The 21,906-nt window shown below is 36.5% G+C and overlaps 1 protein-coding gene across 7 annotated transcripts in view; it reads right to left on the bottom strand.

Annotated features, from left to right (window-relative positions):
• Window positions 1-7,777: 7,777 nt before the first annotated feature.
• NUCB2 (nucleobindin 2) overlaps window positions 7,778-21,906 on the bottom strand; it is a 44,531-nt gene continuing 30,402 nt past the window's right edge. For 6 of the 7 annotated variants that reach the window (XM_026487239.4, XM_026487242.4, XM_057317083.1 and 3 more), the window contains 9 exons: window positions 17,023-17,126; window positions 15,826-16,011; window positions 15,542-15,632; window positions 14,885-14,943; window positions 14,696-14,788; window positions 13,570-13,659; window positions 8,776-8,946; window positions 8,418-8,499; window positions 7,778-7,888 (listed from right to left, as the gene is read on the bottom strand). In XM_026487239.4, coding sequence (XP_026343024.1) covers window positions 7,881-7,888; window positions 8,418-8,499; window positions 8,776-8,946; window positions 13,570-13,659; window positions 14,696-14,788; window positions 14,885-14,943; window positions 15,542-15,632; window positions 15,826-16,011; window positions 17,023-17,126 — 884 coding nt within the window. In that variant the 3' untranslated portion in view covers window positions 7,778-7,880. Of the gene's footprint in view, window positions 7,889-8,409; window positions 8,500-8,775; window positions 8,947-13,569; window positions 13,660-14,695; window positions 14,789-14,884; window positions 14,944-15,541; window positions 15,633-15,825; window positions 16,012-17,022; window positions 17,127-21,906 lie in introns of those variants that run through there. The other variant, XM_026487247.4, reaches the window with a different exon arrangement.

The following is a 21,906-nucleotide window of genomic DNA, read 5'->3' as shown; positions in this document are numbered from 1 at the left end:
ATCACCAGAGCCATCACAAAAGAATGAAACAGGCGCTCTGGGCATTAACTAGCTTCAAATTATCCTTAAAATAAAATCCTTAGCCTCTATTATATTTCACATAAATCTCTTGTAAAGTAATCCTGTTTTAATAAAGTCAACTCTACATCTTCTTTAGTAATACAACAGACTTCCTTGGAGAAAAGATGAATAGTTTGGGATTGTGAGGGAAGGGCAGAATTCATCTGAAAGGCCTGATAATAAACCCCAAAAGCTGGCGGCAGTGAAACTTGAAGAGAGCTGACAGCGGTGCTACCCACTTTCTATATCAGTCAAAACTTTCTTCATTGACTCAGGAGGTGCGTTAGAAACACAGCAGTGGGAAAGTCAATACAAAAGTAGAAAATGGGAGAGTTCATAGAGAGAAAAGAACTTAAAGCTCAAATCAGGGCACCTAAGTGGCTCGGTCTGTGGAGAACCCGACTCTGGGTTTCCAGACCTGGTCTACTGGGTCGTGGTCTCAGGATTGTGGGATGGAGCCTGCCTCAGCTCGCTGCTCAGCAGGGAATCTGCCTGGGGATTCTCTCCCTATGCCCCTTTCCCCCCAAAATAAATAAATAAATCTTAAAAAAAAAAACAACTCAGATCACCCGGGGAAAAACAACAAATACAAAAAACTATGCTACTTTTCTTCTAACCAGAGAATGCAAAATTCATGTCCTGGTCTTTCTATTACAAAAAATACTCTTTTCCCCTTTTATTAACAACTGTAAGACAGAAAATGTCTGCTGGAATGCACAAAATATTTTTTTTAACTATTATTACTTAAGAAGGGTACAAAAAAGCTAAAGAATTGGACAAAGGACATTCATCAGAGTCTGAATGCTCCGCATTTGCTCCATAAGCTGGTTCATTCTGTGGCAGAGGAGTCAGGAACTCTACTCACGAGTTAGAAACTTTGTTGAGGGTTAGAGTTCCTCTCCACAGTGCTCAGGAACCCCTCTGGGAATGACTGCAGCTTGCCTAAATAGCTCTAGAAAACCCCTCTAGAAATGCCTGCCTGCTTGTCTAAATAGCTCTGACTTTCTGCAAGTGTGGTTTTTCTTCTCCCCAATATCAATCGTGAATCTTAATGAAACATGCTGTAACTATCGAAGAGAGTGAAAAAACATACACATCAAAGGAAACAAGAAATGTATATGGGATTAGAACTGAGAGTTCATCAGAAAAAAAATTAAGATATAATCTGTAACATCCATTGCTCAACGCTATAGAACAAGAAGATGGTAGGAGTTTTAAATTGTTGTGTTTGACAAAAATGCTTCAATAGTACCACGAAAATGTTTAAACACTAAGATGCATGGCAAATGTTTTAAAAAAGGAAAAACAAGGGGCGCCTGGGTGGCACAGCGGTTAAGCATCTGCCTTCGTTCGGCTCAGGGCGTGATCCCGGCGTTGTGGGATCGAGCCCCACATCAGGCTCCTCCGCTATGAGCCTGCTTCTTCCTCTCCCACTCCCCCTGCTTGTGTTCCCTCTCTCGCTGGCTGTCTCTATCTCTGTCGAATAAATAAATAAAATCTTTAAAAAAAAAAAAGGAAAAAAAATCTATAAGACATCACTACATGAATAGGGAAATATTTACAAAGAAGCAATACCAAGAGCAGAAAGGGTAAGATTCAAAAGTAAAGCAAACTCAAATCACTTTAACCATTGAAGGGTAATAGTGAACAGTAAAGTGGGTAAAAGAACATTGTACAACACAAATACAGAATTTGGCTCGGGCTGTACATGGGTTTCATAATGAGGGCAGGAATGTAGTTAAATGACACGTACTCTCATATCACTAAAAATCTACAGTTAGGGGGGACTAAAATTGAACGCAACATTAATACAATGATTCATGGGAGAAGGCAAAGAGAACTAGATGGACTCTTATCTCTTCTCTCTCACTTTTAAAGCAGACAAGTCATAACTTTAAAATCATGTGGAGCTAAATCAGTACCCATTTTTTAAATTCCACAGAGCAGCAAAATTATAAGAATTGTAAAATGAAATATCTTAACATTTTAACGACAAGATCTATATTCATAATCCTGGAAATCTTGGAAAATATACTTCTTACTAAGGCTAAAACAAAAAGAGATGAGGAAATTCGCACAGCAAAAGTCAAGTCTGTTGCTTGCAATAAATTATAAACCAAACGAAATTTGTTTACAGGCATGCACAGCTCTGAAGGTAAATGGAAGGTAAGCATATAGGGAAAAACACACTGTCGAGGGCTGGCTAACAACCAAGCTGGTACAAGGTACTCATCAAGATTACGACTGATGCCATTTAAAATGTAAACTAGGGGCACCTGGGTGGCTCAGTCATTAAGCGTCTGCCTTCGGCTCAGGGCGTGATCCCAGGGTCCTGGGATTGAGCCCCGCATCCGGCTCCTCCACTGAGAGACTGCTTCTTCCTCTCCTACTCCCCCTGGTTGTGTTCCCTCTCTCGCTGGCTGTCTCTGTCAAATAAATAAATAAAATCTTAAAAAAAAAAAAAAGTAAACTAAATGCTCTGCAGGGAAAACTGTGGATGTCTATAAACATGAAATGCGGGTTTTTTTCCTACATAATTCTATAGGCAATATTGGGGAGGGGGAATCTAAATACCTAAAATTAAGTAAAAGGTTCTATTGGTTTTGCTTTGCTTTTGTCTCAAGAAAGAGATCGGCAGTACTAGGAATCATAAATTCAAATTTTTCAATTTGGTGTCTTTACCACTTGCTGTTGCTGCTTGTTCTGCCTCAGTTCTTGGATTGTCTAAGAAATGGGTATTAATCCATAGCTAAGTACGCATTTAAAAAGTAAATTAAATGTGAGTAAGGAAAAATTGGAATCTGGATAATGATACTGTGTAAAAAAAAAAAAAAAAAAGCAAGGAAAATGCCAGATTTCCCTCCAAATCCCACCCCTTGAAAGCAAGCTGTCAGTACAGTCTTTCATTCTTTCACCCACAGGAAACAAAAAAGTACACTTTGCACTTTACTCAATACACCTTAGTCTCTCAATTAAAAAAAAAAAAAAAAACCAAACGAAAGTATTAAGTTGAGGCACCAGTGGTTAAGGGTGAAAGTGGACCTCGTTAGCAGGGTCTTCAAGCGATAAAAATCTCACGTGAGAACCGTGAAGCTCGTCATCTAACTTTGGCTCTTTTTCAGCTTCGTCATTGTACTGCACAGCTGTAAAACAAAGATTAAATTTTAGGCACTAACCAGAACTAGTCTTGTCAAAATTTATTCCTAAAGAAAATAGATTTCTTACCCCCTCTTTTAGTAACTAGGCTACTTTAAAAAACACATTCTCACGAAACTGTAAAATTTTCTTTATATTTTTCTTTCTGTGAAAAACAGATGTGCATTTCGGCTCCTGTAATACAAATCTGGTCAATTAGCATGGAAAACAATGCTGTTGTAAACACATTTTGGTTAAAAAAAATGTAGAGCCATATCTCAAAGAATTTTTACCACTACTTCTAAACTGCAGTTTCTTTTAGCAAGAGTCAACTATTCCAGAGGACTAACATCTTTTAAAATCGAATTTGGATTATATATACCTAAGTATACTAAAATGTATATGCTTCATGAAAATTCATATGTGAAACAAAACCCCAAATTACTAATACATACCACCAAGTCACCTAAACAGGACTACTGAATACCTAAAAATTATTAAGAAGAATGGTATAGGGGCACCTGGGTGGCTCAGTTGGTTAAGTGTCAGACTCTTGATTTCGGCTCAGGTCATGATCTCAGGGTCCTGGGATGGAGCCCCATGATGGGCTCCATGCACAGTGGGGAGTCTGCTTGAGATTCTCTCTCTCTCCCTCTGCCCCTCCCCACACTCATGTGCTTGCTCTCTCTCTCAAATAAATAAAATTTTTAAAAATTAAAAAAAAGAATGGTATAAATTAAACATAAGACCAATATTTTCTAACAGAGCTGTAAAGAATACTATTAGCAACTCTGTAGGAAAAAATATTGGCTCATAAATGCCCAATATTCATAACAACTGGAACTCCTTAAGTCCATAGACAATCTTGGGCTAACAATTCTTTTCTTTTTTATTTTAAAGATTTTTATTTGTTCATTTGAGAGAGAGAGAGAGAGCACACGAGTAGGGGGAGGGGCAGGGTGAGTGGAGAAACATACTCACCTGCTGAAGCGGGAACCTGAGGTCGGGACTTGAGCCCAAGGCAGACACTTAACCATCTGAGCCACCCAGGTGCCCCACATTCTTTTTTTAATAATATAAATTATGATAATTTGCTAGAAACTGTGAGGTATGACTATGTAATATCCACCTATTATTACTCATACCAAAATATCATTTTAAGAAACGTCTCTAAATTCTCCTCCAATTATATTTTTAATTTACTATATTTGACATATAACATCATGTAAATGTAAGATGTACAACATGTTACTTTGATACATTTATATATTCTCATATGATTACCCTGTATCCATATTTATCATATTATGTAATCATAGTACGATATTGTCGTCTCCAACTCCTTTCTGATTGAACCGCAGTCCATTATCTAAAAGTGTTCACCCTGGGTGAATCCCTGTCTCATCAGTTTCTTGTCACAGATAGAGTCATCAACAAAAGGATATGCCAGATCATGTTGTAATGTTTCCTACAATTTAAACAATACAGAGAGGAATCCTTCTCCATCTCTAAAGAAACACAGCATTACTCTACTGAGTGATTTTTGTGTGTGTGTTTTTTTAAAGCTGTATATAAGCAAAACTTTTCCAGATTGCTACATTTAATCGTGGGATCTGTGATTTAAAAAAAAAAAAAACCTAAGGTATCTTTGGAGCATGCACCGATTATTTAAAAATTCCGTAGACTGAGGACTAAGAGTTTTAAAAATTATTAATGTGAAGAGACACAATGTAAAATTATGAGATGTTACAACAGATTGGCTCATTCAACGGCTTTACACATGCCTTCCTGCACTACCGAGGTAGTGAAGTTAAATACTATGATTTCCCAACATCCCCTGCAGCTAGGGTTCCAGATATGATTAGTCCAATCAGTCAGATGCACTCACTTGAGACTTCTGCTCAGAACCAAGTTACATGGGGAGAGAGGCAGCACAGGAGGCGTCCACGTTTGCCAACACAAAGCACTGCAGAGGGGCTACAGCTCTAGAGCTGCCAACCATACATGGCGTCCTTAATCCCCCAGGAGGCTTCTTGAACTGACAGGCAGCTTCTCGATCGTTCCAAAAGCAGCAGCTTCTTTGGCAGCCCACTCTTGTGATGTAGTTCCTTTGAGGCTCAGCCTCGGTTCTGTTTCATCCGCCTTCCCAAAGATTCTGTGAGCTACCCTTAATCAAGCACCCCTTAATCAAGCCCCTTCTGTTTAATAGCCAAAGAAGGTTCCTTTATCTACAACCAGGGATCCTGACCTATACAGAATTTGGTAGCTAGAAGTAAGGTACAGCCAGTAAAAGGATCTCAAATATGGAGTTAGCTTAGCTGAGGAGGTAGGGTTTTGGGCAGTGAGACCTCGTGCCACTAAGGTTAAGGTATTAGAGGAAGTAGTGGTAGAACTTCGGAATGCTAGCATGTGTGGGCTGCTTCTAGCCTCTTTCAGCAAAGTCTTACAGGAGACATGTGACTCAGGCTAGGGTTAAAAGACTGCAGAGATGGAAAGGAACAGAGTTTTGCCGAGGGAATGGCTCTCCACAAAATAAATTGACAAGAGTCCCCAATCTGGAGCCCTGAAAAATTGAAAAAGTTAGCTACTACCACACTCCAAACTGAAATAGTTACAAAGTTAAGGTTCTGAGGAAGCTGCTAAAGCTTCCTCAACCTTTTTCTGCCTTTCCTTTTTCTGCCTCAACCTTTCTTAAGAATCTTCTGCCAAGTAATGGGAGCCATCGTAAGGAAAGAGATCAGACTCCGATTGTTGCCATCCCACCCAAGCCTACAGTTTAAAATGGTCCCAAGGAGGTACCATTCATTTAAGACCCAAGGGGAGAGAGAGAGAGAGAGCACAGAAGCCAGCAAGTAAAAGATGATGTTCTTTGTTAAAAACTGTGTCTTGGCAAGATCTTTGTGGTGACTCATGGTAATAATTGCAAAAGACAGACCAGAAACATACTAAGTTTTTAGGGAACTTTTTTTTTTTTGCCAAAAACCAAAACCAAAACGAACACAAACCCCAAACCTGGCCAGCAACAGCCTGTAACTATCTAGAACAATTCCCAAGCCCCTAACCCACCATAACAGGAAGTGAAGAACTAAAGCTGTCCAGCCCCCAAGACCAGCACACTTTCCAATGCCTGCTCAAATGTGTCCTTGAAAATTAATGGACAATAAAAACTTCCTAGAAGGCAGCACCAAGGGCCCTTGAGGACATTCGACAAGGGAATTCCTCCCACAAAAGTGAATCAGGGGTTTCCTGATGCAAAAACCAAGGAATGTATTTATAGACAGAGCAGAGAGACCTTATTTTTGGCCAAGCAGTACCTTTTAAGTGTTATGGATCAGTGGCTATTGTCCCCTCTTCTGAAAAGTCCATTTTATTGCAGTTGTCCTGTCCCTATCCCACCACTATGCATTTGGTACTCAGGAGGCAGACACCTTGTTTTTTAGTTTGTGGATGGCCGGAACATGAGGTGCCACATCCTAACCCGCCAGAGGGGACTATACAAGGGTATCATGGTCTTCGAGCTCTATGCAATAATGGATTGGATGTGGGGCATTTCCTTTTGGGGCTGGGCAAGTAATGTTTTCTATGTTTCAGAAGAGCGTATACAGATACATAAGTAGCCAATAAAGCTGTCCGGGCTAACACTGAAAGTTGCCTACCAAACATGACCCGCTTCTTTAGTTAAAGATCCTAACTTTTAGCTGGTCCCAATGCCACATGGCTTTCTCAGCTTCCCTAGTAGCTACATGACCAATGAGACATAAGTTCAAATCTAGGAACATCGACTCCAGGAAGCTGATGCAACTTGGGGCGGGGGGGGGGGGGGGGGGGGGCGGAGTTCCTTTTCCTCCTCTTGCCCACTGCCTTCAAAAGCAATCTTGGACAGTGAGAATGAGGTAACTTGAGGATAAAAACCATGCACTGAGGATAACAGAGCAGAGAGGTAGGAACCTGGACACCACCTACCTCCAGATTTCCTTTATGGAAGAGGGAAGAATTCCTATTTAGTTTAAAACACTGTTATCTTTGGTTTTTCTGGGTTTGTTTTTTTTGTTTTTTTTGTTTTTTTTTTTTTTTTTGTAGCAGAACCTGATCTTAAGTAATAGAGTAGAAAGCAAAAATATGAACCAAAACATGACCTGAAGTGGTAGCAAAAGCTATTCAGTAGAAGAATTTCTAGCAGTTAAGGTTTGGAAGTAGGAGAAGTTAAGAGGAAACACTGGGGGAAAGTGTGGTCTTCTCAGAAGAAAAATTATGAACATCACAGAGACTTTTATCAAGAGAGGGGATGATAAGCACCTATAAAAGACTATCTTTATGAGTGACAACAATATAAATTTACTTTAAAAGCAATACAGAATGTTCTCACTTAAACAGTTACTGCTAGTTTCATTAACTTATGGCATAATTATGGCCATTTAATTAAATCATTAAAGGAGAACAAATTAAAAAGAAGAGAGGTATGAAAGTGAGAGCAGATACTGAGTTTGTATTCTTCCTGGTTGTGGTGGACTTCAATCCTTAAATATCTGTGTCCTGAAAAGATGCGTTCTCATTTAAAAAGTATCTTCCTTTATTCCATATATGCTTTAAAATATTTATTGAGCAGAAAAAAAGGAAGGGTGGTAAAAAGACGACACAGATGTTGACTTAACAGTTTTCTTCCACGTTCTGATGGACTTCGGACTTTAAATGTCTGTTTGAAAAAAAAATGCTCTCATTTTAAAGATATCTCCTTTTATTCTGAATCTTCTCATATATATGTATATATATAATATATGTAAATTATATTTACTATAATATATATTATTAAATAAATTATATATGTAATATATGTAAATTATATATAAAGATATATATATCTTATATATGTATATATGTAAATATAAATAAGCATTTTTAAAATATGCTTAATCACAGATTACAATTAAAAAAACATGTTCTCTGACAATAATGATAACTGATTAGAAAGAATTGTGAATAATGTTGAAATAAATCATTTCACCATAAATATAGCTATCAAATTATATAGCTTTTGAAATGTGCTGATGATAGACATTTTAGAAGGCTTTTCATTTTTCTGCAGTACAAGTTGCACTATTTCCACAAATATATAGTAAATACCATAGATATTAATGATTTGAAATTACATTTGTAATAAATGTAAATTTCAGTTTATTCAATTTTTTTTTATTTCCTCAAACAAAAAAAATTAAGTTACATACGTGGCTGGAGCTTCAATTCTCCACCAGGCCCTGATGGAGGAATTTCTTGCTGTAATTTTTTTTGCTCCATCTGCTGTACAACCTAGTGCATGGAAAAAGAACGTCTTAAAAGTAAGTATTCTTTTATTTTCTCATGACCTTTGACAAACCACAACAAACTAACTGAAAAGTGTTTTCCAAAATGAGATATTCAAACTCTAAATTTTAGATTAATATTCAACAAAGCACTTTCTAAAAATACTAAAATTCAAAATACTGTAGCTAATAGGACTTTGAAAGATTATATTACAAAAAACACATGTCTTTAGCAAAGCACCTAAAGTTCTTTTTAATGCCATGATCATTTTATAAATACCACCTGATGATATTCCAGCTTCTGAGCCTCCAGTTGGTCATGCTGACGCTGTAGCTCTTCCTTTTGTTTCTGAAGTTCATCTGCCTTTTTCTTAAGTTCGCTTTCTTGTAAAGAGATAAGATTTTCATATTCCTTCAGTTCTTCCTCTGTGAAGAGCTGTTGCTGATCCAATGTCTAAAAAGAAAAAAAACATGAGGAAAGAATAATCCTGGATATACAACAAGGTTTGATTCAGCTTTAAAATTCTATGATTAGCAAAGTACAAGAGTATATATAGTAATATACCTTTTCGGTAAGAAAGGGGAAGTAAGAAAATATATATCTATGTATTTGAGCAAAACGAAAAATCCAAGGCTAATGAAACTGGTTACCTACAGAACAAAGAAGAGAACTGGGTAGAAAGGACAGAGAGAATGAGGGAAAAGAAATCACGCTTCTCCGAAAACACCTTTTTTAGTACAGGTTTGATTTTTAGAAACTTGTCAGTGTTTCATATACTCAAGAAAAGAGAAGAAAGAAAATCCACAAGGACAGGGAAACCCAAATTGACTATAAACAGAAGAAAATAAATTATACTTTGATTTTAAGTGAATAAAACAGAAGGGGAAGGGGAAAAAAGAACTAACCCAAAAACTTAATCACAGTTATCTAGACTATATGCTCAGGTTAAAAACAACAACAAAAATCTAAACAAATCATAAATTCTTGTTTTGCAGAGTTTAGCAAATTGAAACACTTTGTACATCCTAGGACTGAGGAAATAAGTGGAATAATATTGTGGAAAATGGAAGCCAGGTTTCATATGAAATATGGAAAGAGGAAGAGATAGGATGTTGTGCTGGAATTGGAGGCACTGGATTGAAATATAAGGAGCTTTCAGTGTGAACTCATTAAGTTTGTGGGGTTTTTTTTAAGATTTTATTTATTTATTTGAGAGAGAGAGAGAGCTTGAACGGGGGAGGAGCAGAGGGAGAGGGAGAAACAGACTCCCCACTGAGCAGCAACCCCACATGGGGCTCTGTCCCAGGACCCTGGGATCATGACCTGAGCCGAAGGCAGATGCCTAACTGACTGAGCCACCCAGGAGCCCCAATGAGCTGATTGAGTTTTAATGTATATTGATACCTAAATATATCAAGATGAATATGAATGTAAGTGCATCTGCATATGTGTGTAATACGTGCATATACAGATACATAAAATACAAATATAACTATATATATATATATATATATATATAAATATAAATATACACACCCGCACACACATTTATATGTTTTTTTTAAACTACCCAACTCTGCTATCTGACAAAGCCTAGAAGCAAAGACACTCTGGTAGCAAGGAACACATCCAGTGTCCAGATCCCAGTCTGTGATAGCGATCGCCACTAAATGGGACCAGTGTTCCTCAGAAAAATGGCTGATTCCAGAGGTGGGATGGAAAAAGAACAAGATGAGCCGTGAACATCTTATTATGCTAAAAAGTAAGGAAGTCCTCAAAGAATGATAGGTAACATGCCAAAAGGATACAAAAGTCAGTTTGAAGTAACTCCCACTAGCCGAATCTGGGGCAATTTGAGCATCAAAATAAAGAATGATAGTAAGGATTCAACCTTATTGAATAAAATAAGAAGCCATGGATCTACACTCAAACAGAGGTGGGGAAGCGATAGCTTTTCCTTACTGTAGAAAGCCAACTAATAATAAATGTAGAACGAATGACGATTAGAAAATCACCATTTGTCGATAGCCATTGTAATAACTGATTCTGGCTAGAATCATCCAAGGAGGCTAAAATTAGTACATAATGAATCTCAAAGTATACACTCGAGGACTTTTTTTTGAAACAGTGGTGGTGATGAAAATTGGTACAATTCTTCTGAAAAATACTTTTACAAACATATCAACTGCCCTAAAAAGTGTCCCTTGGTCTTGGTTGGGTTACATTGAGAATCCATCCTATAAAATAGCCCTCAACACATAAAAACTTTATATAAAAATGTGTTTATAGCAGCATTATCTTTTTTAAATAAACAGTAAAAGAATGGGGGCGCCTGGGTGGCACAGCGGTTAAGCATCTGCCTTCGGCTCAGGGCGTGATCCCGGCGTTATGGGATCGAGCCCCACATCAGGCTCCTCCGCTATGAGCCTGCTTCTTCCTCTCCCACTCCCCTTGCTTGTGTTCCCTCCCCCCCTGGCTGTCTCTATCTCTGTCGAATGAATAAATAAAATCTTAAAAAAAAAATACAGAATGGATGTCCGGCCCCCCGAATACAGTTAAGCACTTCCATAACTATTAAAGTAATGCTTACAATTCATATTTGGAAATACTTTTGATATGATGTCAAGTGACTTTTTTATAAAATGCTGACTTGTGATTCTGGCAGTATGGTGGGCTAGACAAAATACTATTTAAATTACAAAAGAGAAAATAGAAAACCTGGTAGACACCATCTTAACCAAATAATCAAAATTAACATTGCCAGTTATGAAAATAACCAGCAGCATATGCTTCATATGACACACTCAGCATCACTTTGGTGGTATTCCTACCAAAACTAGGAATCGTCAGGAAACACCAGACTGACTCAAACTGAGGGATGGTGTACAAAATCACTGGTCTGCACTCTTTAGAAATATGAATGCCATGAGATACAAAGACTCGGGAACTGTTTCAGATTAAAGGAGATTAGGAAGACATTACAACTAAATTCAGTATATGGATTTTCTTTTGCTATAAAGGACAGTATTAGTAAAATTAACAAAAATCTCAATAAAGTCTAGAGACTGGAAAAGAGTTTTATGTGTGTAGCCATAGATAATTTTACTGTGATTATGCAAGATAAATCCTTGTTTGCAAAAAAATACACACTCAAGTATTTAAGGTTAAAGCAGCACCATGTACAACTTACTCTCAAAAAATATTACATTATATATAAATACACATACACACAGATTAAAAATAGAGAAAGAGAGATAAAGAGAGAGAATAACTGTAGTAAAATGGGAAATCTGGGGGAAGGGTATTCAGGAAATCCTTGTCTATTCTTATAACTCTTTTGCAAATCTAAAATTATGTTAAAATGAAAAAAAAAGTATGTAATTATCTATTGATCTAGTTTTCCAGAAGCAATAAAGGGAATGCATGTTCAAATATCTTAGCATTCTTTTTCTTCTTCACCAAAGTCCAGAAATATTACAAATATTAGACAAAAACATGACAAAAAAAGCTGATTTCTTTAATCTTGAAGACAATAAACTGTCATCCTGGGACTGTCCTCGTTTCAGCACCAAAAACTTCCATATCCCAGGAAAATCCTCAGTAAAGGCTACACCAGGACAGTTGGTCACTCTATCTCAAACTATTTTCTGGACAATTAAAAATCTAGCCGAAATGATAATCTTTTATATTTTGTATAGGAAATGACAATTTTTTTTTCAGTCTCTTCTGGTTTTACCTCTCAACTATTCTTTTTAAAATGTGTATGCACAGTAAGCTATGGAATAAATTGGTATGCCTTTCTGGAGCAATTTGACAAGACATATTTAGAAACTAAAAATGGTAATAAACCTTGAGAATAGTTCTATCCCTAGGAATTAATCCCAGGGAAATTATTACAGATGCCCAAAAATGTATGAACAAGTAGACAGTCATCATAGTGTTATTACAGTAAAAAAAAAAATTGGAATTGACCCAAACAGCTAAATCTGTTCCAATGGCTATATAAATTAAATGCTATAATCACACAATTGCATGCTAAGGAGTCATTTCTAAACTGTTTTTTGAGGCATGGCATCATGAAATATTGTTAACATTAAAAACACAGGATTTCCCAAACATACAAAGACATTTATACAGTATGAAGCCATTTTAAGAATATATAGACAGGATGAGGCACCCGGGTGGCTCAGCCGGTTAAGCCTCTGACTTGGGCTCGGGTCATGGTCTCAGGATCCTGGGATTGAGAGGCGAGTTTGAGTTGCATGGGCTCCGAGCTCAGTAGGGAGTTTGCTTGTCCCTCTCCCTCGGCCCCTCCCACGGCTCATGCTCTCCCACTCTTGCTCTCTCTCAAATAAATACATAAAATCTTAAAAAAATATACATAGATAGATAGGAGTTTATGTGTATATGTAAATTTAAAATGGGACTGGGTGACTCAGTCAGTTGAGCATCTGGCTCTTGATTTCAGCTCAGGTCATGATCTCAGGGTGGTGAGATTCAGCCCCACCTCAGACTCCGCACTGGGCATGGAGCCTGCTTAAGAGTCTCTCTCTCCCTCTTCTTCTGCTCCTCCCCCTCATTTGCTCTCTCTCTTTCTCTCTCTCTCTCAAAAATAAATTTAAATAAATAAATAAAATTTAAAAAAATAAAAATGGGACAGTTCACTATATATTGCATGCTATATATGCACATATTAAAAATACAAACCATTTCCAAATCAGTATAATGCAATGCATAAATTGTCTAACTCTGGATGGTAGAATTATAGGTAACTTCTAGTTTATTCTTTAAATGTATCTATATATCTAATTTTCAAGAAGGAACACTATTTTACACTTAGAAAAAGTAAAATTTTTAAAAAGACTTCTAATTATATATAACACGATTACAAATAAGAGGTCAATCGCCACGAGCTTTCCAAAAAATCAAGTTCACTATTTTACAGTGACATTTTATTGAAAAGCCCAGACAGTAAGGCTCTACATGCAAACCTAATGGGAAATAAAAGTTAAAAGTAGAATGAATTGACGTAGAATTTCTTTAACCATACATCACATTTCAAGCAGGTTTTATTACCTCCCAGCTGTCTGGCTCCAAGAATTCCTTTTTTTCTGTAGCTTTCAAAAACTCATCTAGAGTCACTAATCGGTCTTTGTTAGCATCAACCTGATTTAAAAAAAAAAAAAAAGTATATGTAAAATAAAATAGCTCTCATATTACTAGAAATTGTCTTCTAATAGATGCTATTACACAAACATACAGCAATTAAGGCTAGCCTAGGGTCCACAGAAACGGGGGGAGGGGGTGCGAAAACAAGCACATCAACATTACATTAGAATCAGAAAATAGGTATTGCTATCTTCTGTATTCTTCAGATTTGAAAATACAGTGAGATATCTATACTCCTAATACTCAAAGATCACCACACTTGAGTCTGCTTATCTGACTGTTCAGGCTATTACGGTCTTCCTCCCTCACCAAACCGTGTATAATCCCAAGAAAAATAACCTTTCCAGAAAGAGGACTGTTTTAGCCAAGAGTTAAGGAGTTTACGTTAAAATGCTCTCAACATTTTTTTTTTCTTAAAAACAACTAACTAAATCAAAACTAAAGTTGACAATCGCTCCCAATCCTCTTCAGTGGCTCTTATAGCCATTCAGTTACAAAAGTGAACTAGATAATGGCCAAAGAAATTCATTTGACACTTGGGTTGCCAGCAGTCAACAGAAATCCCAATCATCACCAATAGCTCAAATATCAGGTGAAAATCACTGACACAAAACAGTGGCCTTTAGTTACTAGCCTCTGATGTCCATGACCAAAGTTATCAGCTTAATAATGTGAACAAGAAATAAACACCTTGTTATAAACCATTATGGTATTGGATTTTTGGATTTTCTTAATAAAAACACAGCCTTTTAAAATATCAAATATTGGACTACATTATCTTTTACTTCTAGAAGACATGCAACAGCATCTTAATCTCTTAAATAAAAACCTTTTAAATTTTAAAATATTTTAAATTAGTTATAAAATAATTTTATCTACACCAAGGGAGTCTACCGAATATTCTGGATCAAAAATGCAAAACTCAATCAAATAACTATTCTGTGTATTTATTTTCCACTTCATGGTAAGACTTATTGCAAGAACTTGAATAATCCATTGAAATAACATATAATCTCAAAATTTTAAAACATACCTCATTCATTACGTGTTCCCTCATTCTAAGCCGTTCTTCCTCCATTTCCACCATATCATCCTCCTCATTTTTGGGGTCATATACTTTCTCCAACTAAGAAGAAAAGTTTAAAACCAACATAAAAGTAAGGAAAATAATGGAAGCAAGAAAGAGAGCAAAAACACCGAACACTTAAATTAACTCATTTACCTCTTTGGTAAAGAGGGCTTCTAATTCTTGTTCATCCAGGAAGCCATCATTATTGACATCTGAAGTTTAAAAGTCACAAATGCAAAAACTGATTTTAATGCCTTCAAAAATCAATAATGAAAATACAACTCTTCACAGCTGGCTTGCAAAATTGGTACTACCACAAGCATCCATATGCTACAGAAAGATGTTTCTTCCTTTTTTATGAAGCCTCAGATCAGTCCAACTGATAACAATTTACTACTAATTTATAATTCATACGAGTTTTGTTTAGAAAAATACGTCTTAACCAGTTTTTTCAAAAATATAAAGTGAAACAATATGCTATAGGAAAAAAAGTAAATTTTAATATTATAGCATGAAGTGTGCTAGATATAACCTAGCTAGTCACAGAAATACCTTCAGTTTACAGAGAACCTTACATTAAGTCATAATGAGTCAACAGTTAAAGCAGGTAAAAGACACAGCTACTGTCTTAAAGTAGTTTATGCTACAGGTCAGCAATAGAGATTATTCCTTTACCCTAGAGAAAAATTCTAAACATTTACTGTCAATAGGACTCATAAGCAGACCTTGGCAAAAATCAGTTAAGAATAAAGCAACTATAATCTTTCCAACAGCAGACATAAATATTAATATTTGTATCAAATCTGTTACCATGTAATTTGAAAAATGTCTTGGGGTCAAAGTCATTAGGATCCAATCCATCAGTCTCTTCCCATACCTCTTTTAGTTGATCTTTGCTTCCCTGTGAATCAATTTTTAAAAAATGCTCAAAACAAAATATAATCTATGTATACAGACTGAAAATAAATACAAATTTGAGAAACTATGCAGAAATAAGAATCTAAAGTACTAATAACTTATCATGAAATTCTACTATCTGATACTCAAAGAAGTATCGTCATCTAATTATGGTTTCTTATAGTCATAATTCTTACTGGATGATTAACTTTGGGATGATTTTCATGCTTTTTCCTCATTTCTTCAAATTTAGATTCTTCTTCTTTTCTCTTTTCTTCATTCAGTGTTTTTAAATATTCTCTCCTTTCATGTTCCTTCATCATTTCATATTTTTTAAATTCTTCATGTCGAGTCTTATCGTAGTGTTCCAGATCACTTGTGGCCTATAATGTAACATTTCAACTAAATAACAAGGAGTATTTGAAAATATAAATAAGGGTTTTCTTGCATACAGCATACTCTAACAGAAGGTAGTATAGAAGGTCCAGAAAACACTAGACTCCTCTTTTAAATTCTGCCATTTTAGTCATTATTACCAGAACGTAGGCATTAAAAGAAATTCATAGTTCAAAGCAAGCCTCAACTTTAGAAAGTTCCTCATAAGTAAGTAATATATAAATTGATTTTAAAAGAAGGGACTGTATCAAATCTGTACGGTATAGAAAACTAGAACGGTTTCTAAGCACTTAACTAAACTCACATCCAAGCTACAATATCCATTTTGGTAACTCCATACAGTACAACACGAGAGGTCTACAAACTCTTATCTAAAATCCCAGAGCCCATGTTTCGGAATGTTCTAGATTTCAGAAAGAGTATATGGCATATATGCCATATTGTATAATATCCTTGCAGAGTCTATAACCAAACAGATTAATACTTCCTCAGCAAAGTCTATGAATAGTCACATCATGTAGACTAAATAAAAACTATAAATAGCCTTATTATAGTTGAAACCAGATGTCAGCCTTCATAGTGCTTTGGATTTTGGAATTGTGGGCAAGGGGTTATAGATCATTATGTCCATATTATTATCTGTAGTAATAAAGGGTAAGCTATCTCCCTTTAAAAATATTCTTGAGGGGCGCCTGGGTGGCACAGCGGTTAAGCGTCTGCCTTAGGCTCTGGGCGTGATCCCGGTGTTCTGGGATCGAGCCCCACATCAGGCTCCTCTGCTATGAGCCTGCTTCTTCCTCTCCCACTCCCCCTGCTTGTGTTCCCTCTCTCGCAGTCTCTCTCTCTGTCGAATAAATAAAAAAAATCTTTAAAAAATAAAATAAAATAAAAATATTCTTGAGAGTATCTAAATGTTATATTATCACTTCATTGAATTTACTTATCAAATGACAAAACCTCAAAGGCACAACAATGACATTTTTTGGAATTATTCTCACCGCTTTGATGAGCATATCTAAATCTGTAGATTCAAACTTGTCAGGATTTAGGTGGTTTAGGTGATCAAATTGTTTTAGAAGAGCATGGTGGTCTATGCCTGTATCTGAAAGAAAATGAGAAAACTATAAATGATAAAGTACTAAAAGCTAGAAACGTTAATATAAATGATATATAAGAATAAGTATTCATATTTATTCCTGTAGGATTTTATAAGAATATTCATTCATTTATAAGAAAATTTCAGATTAAGCATCCATATTTTCTTTTAGAATATTGTACATATTGTTATTCTAGGCAAAAGTAATGTCCTTGAATCTAGAAAGGAAGACAACATATGTACACTTTTATATTACTTCTAGAAAGGCTAGTTGGCTATCAGTATAATCAAGGGTAAAAACTTTTTTGTTATTGTAAAACTACCATATTTCCTAATTTTAATTAGATAAACTCTAAAATACTGCCCTCAGAGCTCTCGTGCCCTCTTAAATAAATAAATCTTAAAAAAAAAAAAGACCTAAGCAGAATTTCTCTTTTTTTTTAGTATTTTATTTTTGAGCAATCTCTACACCCAAAGTGGGGCTCAGACTCACAACCCCGAGATCAAGAGTCGCATCCTCTTCCAACTGAGCCAGCCAGGTGGCTCCTAAGTAGAATTTTTTTTTTAAAGATTTTATTTATTTATTCGACAGAGATAGAGACAGCCAGCAAGAGAGGGAACACAAGCAGGGGGAGTGGGAGAGGAAGAAGCAGGCCCCCAGCGGAGGAGCCTGATGTGGGGCTCGATCCCAGGACTCTGGGATCACGCCCTGAGCCAAAGGCAGACGCTTAACGACTGAGCCACCCAGGCACCCCTGCTAAATAGAATTTATTAAAAAAATTGTTCTAAAATTTATATGAAGGAATTTTTGTATGCTATGCCAGTGAATCCTTCATGGAAACATAAAAATCTAATTCAGGTAAATTCATTTGGATACTTATTTTTAAAGAACTATCAATTGTTTCTCTTTGTGAATAATTTTTTAAAACAAGCTACTGGGACACCTGGGTGGCTCAGTAGGTTAAGTGTCTGCCTTTGGCTCAGGTCATGATCCCAGGGTCCTGGGATCGAGCCCCGCGTTGGACTCCCCGCTCAGCCGGGGAGTCTGCTTCTCTCTCTGCCTCTGCCTGCTGCTCTCCCCACTTGTGCGTGCTCTCTCTCTCTCTGACAAGTAAATAAATAAAATCTTTAAGAAAAAAATAAAATAAATTAAATTAAATTAAAATAAAATAAAATAAAACAAGCTACTGTTTGGGGCATCTAGCTGGCTCAGCTGGTTAAGCATCTGACTTTTTTTTTTTTTTTTTTAAGATTTTATGTATTTATTTGAGAGAAAGAGAGAGAGCATGGATAGGGGCAGGGACAGAGAGACAGGGAGAAGCAGACTCCTCACTGACCAGGGAGCCTAATGATACGGGGCACAGTCCCAAGCCTAAGGCAGCCACTTAACCTACTGAGCCACCCAGGCACCCCTAGCATCTGACTCTTGATCTCAGCTCAGGTCTTGATCTCAGGGTTGTGAGTTCAAACCCCACTTTGGGCTCCACACTGGGCATGGAGCCTACTTAAAAACAAACAAACAAACAAGCAACAGCTTATTATAGTTGAATGGGTAAAGTGAATATGGACTATTTCAGTTGGATTATAGAAATGAACAAAATAGGTACATGCGTTGATTTGTTAAAAGTCAGGGTTCTCAGGAGAAAGGAATGTACAAATATGGAATCATGGAAGGCAAGAAAGAAATCTCTGACTTGGCATCAGGGAAATACAAATCAAAACCACAATGAGATACCTCCTCACACCAGTCAGAATGGCTAAAATGAACAAGTCAGGAAATGACAGATATTGGCGAGGATATGGAGAAAGGGGAACCCTCTTACACTGTTGGTGGGAATGTAAGCTGGAACAGCCACTCTGGAAAACAGTATGGAGGTTCCTCAAAAAGTAGGAAATAGAGCTACTCTAGGACCCAGCAATTGCACTACCAGGTATTTAACCCAAAGATACAAATATAGTGATTCAAAGGGGCACCTGCACCCCAATGTTTATAACAGCAATGTCCACAATAGCCAAACTATGGAAAGAGCCCAGATGACCATCAACAGATGAATGGATAAAGATGATGTGCTATATATATATACATAATGGAATACTACTCAGCCATCAAAAAAAAAATGAAATCCTGCCACTTGCAACAATGTAGATGGAACTAGAGGGTATTATGGTAAGCAAAATAAGTCGATCAGAGAAAGGCAATTATCATATGATCTCACTCATATGTGGAATTTAAGAAACAAAACAGAGGATCAGAGGGGAAGAGGGGAAAAAATAAAACAGGACAAAATCAGAGAGGGAGACAAACCACAAGAGACTCTTAATCATAGGAAAGAAACTGAGGTTACTGAAGGGGGTGGGAGTGGGAAGATGGGGTAACTGGGTGATGGACATTAAGGAGGGCACATGATGTAATGAGCACTGGGTCTTCTATAAGACTGATGAATCACTGACCTCTACCTCTGAAACTAATAATACATTATATGTTAATTAATCAAATTTAAATTTAAAAAAAGAAAGAAATCTCTGGACATAGATGAGAATTAGCACTGCATGAGCTTATTTCCAAAATATGAATATGTACACATGTATGCATGTATGTTTTACAGGTACACACACACATACATTTATACATCTAAAAATGTGTGTGCTTGTATATGTCAATGTATATGGACCTACATAAATCTCCTACCTCTGTCTGATGAAAATGTCAATAAGAAAATATATTCCAGGGGCGCCTGGGTGGCTCAGCTGGTTTAGCATATGCCTTCGGCTCAGCTCATGATCCCAGAGTCCTGGGATTGAGCCCGGAGTGTCGGGCTCCCCGCTCAGCGGGGAATCTGCTGCTCTCTCTGCCTCTGCCCCTCCCCCTGCTTGTGCTTCTCTCTCTCTCAAATGAATAAATAAAATCTTTAAAAAAATAAAGAAAATATATTCCAGAAGCAATGAGCACACTTAGTGCCAGTCTTTGGTCTGTGATGTTACTTCCCACTGAAAAGAACCAGGAATCCTCAGAGAAATGGTTCATTCCAGACCTGGGGCAGGATAGGTACAAGATGAGCCCGGAACATTTTGTTATATGAGAAAGTAAGAAACTGCTGAATTTAGTTAAATTAAGATGTCGCTGAATTCTTTGTAGGGCACTGCACGAATTTTACTTATGAAGAAAAGATTTGTCCTAAGACCCAGGCCTAAAAGATGTGACCAGACAGTGAAATACATGAAAAGATATTTAACCTCACTCAAAATAGGAGAAATGCATATTAAAACTACACTATTATACTATCTAGCAGAATGGTAAAACTCTTAAAGTTTGAAGATACATACTATTAGCAGGATGTGAGAAATTATAACAGAAGAGTGTGTACTGATACAATCTCTGTGGAGGTGGCAACATCTATCAAAACTATAAATACACATACATAGTTTCTCTGTAGGGAACTCATCCCTACAGATAATTTTACACAGATAGTGAGATATGTACAAGAGTGTTTGCTAGAAATAACCCAAATATCCATCACCAGTGGCCTAGTTAAATAAATTATGGCATATCCATATAATGGAAATCTATGCAGCTGTAAAAAAAAACTTTTTTTAATGAAATGGTCTCTATAGACTAATACAGAAAGATCTCCAAATATGTTGTTATAAGAAAAATACAAAGCACAAAATGTATATTACATGCTACCTTTTGCATAAAAAGAGAGGAAAAATAAGGACTTCTATTTGTATTTGCTTATATAAGAATGAAGAAATAGAAGGATCATGTTTGGAGCAGTGGGAATTGATAGGGTACAAAAATATCAGAGCACTTTTGCTATATGCCTTCTATAGTTTCTGGTTTTCAGCCATGTGAACGTATTACTTACTTTAAAATTACACCAAAAAAAAAAAAAAGGACCCTTTAAGTCTTTCTTCAAATTATCAGAAATTTCAATTCATTAATTCTGAATCAATGAGAAAACATTCATAAGTTTTCTAAGCATCAGACAGTTTTCTTTAGATTATGAAATTCAGCCCCTATTTGGAATAGAGAAAATATTGCCAAGATTGAAGGGATGGAGGTTGTCTAAGAGGAAAGTAACCTCAAAATACCTTCAGCCCAGCTTTAAGGATGGAAGCTCCTTCTATGCCTGACCACCTGAAGTGGTAGGGTATGACTCAGTTTACCTCTCATTGATATCCTTAATCTCAGGATGAGGAGTATTTGGTACTTGTTTTCTGTGTCTATTCAGCAGCAGGGAGTTTAATGCTCTACACAAGCTTTTCTCCAATATGACCCACTGATGACAGGCACATGTTTAAAATGCATATTACTCACCCCCAGAATCAAAATCTCTAGAGGTAAGATCCAGTAAACTGCATTTTTAACCCAGGTGGTTCTTATGAAAAGTTTAAGGACTACTATTTACCAGGAGTAAATGTTCAGATGTTTATTAATGCCAATGAACCACCCAGATAAGCAGCCTATGGGGACATGTCACAAAGTCAGCTGGAAGGGTCTCCCACTCGTCAAATCTAGCCTCTTGATTTTGCTTCATAATTAGAAAGGCAATTTCAAGATAATAAAGAAATTCACCTATGTTGTCATCTAGTGCTTTTATGGTATTATTTTCTACACTGATATCTTTGATTCATTTGTAGTTATTCTAATGTAAATGAGGTAGAGATCTAACTGTACCTTTTTCCAACTGGCTACCCAATTGTATCAACATTATTCTTTTCAAAAATCTATCTTGATCCCACTAATAAGGATACCACCTTTAATTCAAACTAAATTCTAAATGTA

This window comes from Ursus arctos, unplaced genomic scaffold (assembly GCF_023065955.2).
Source record: "Ursus arctos isolate Adak ecotype North America unplaced genomic scaffold, UrsArc2.0 scaffold_23, whole genome shotgun sequence".
In the NCBI taxonomy this organism is placed as follows: domain Eukaryota; kingdom Metazoa; phylum Chordata; class Mammalia; order Carnivora; family Ursidae; genus Ursus; species Ursus arctos.
This window is presented reverse-complemented; position numbering and strand designations above follow the sequence as displayed.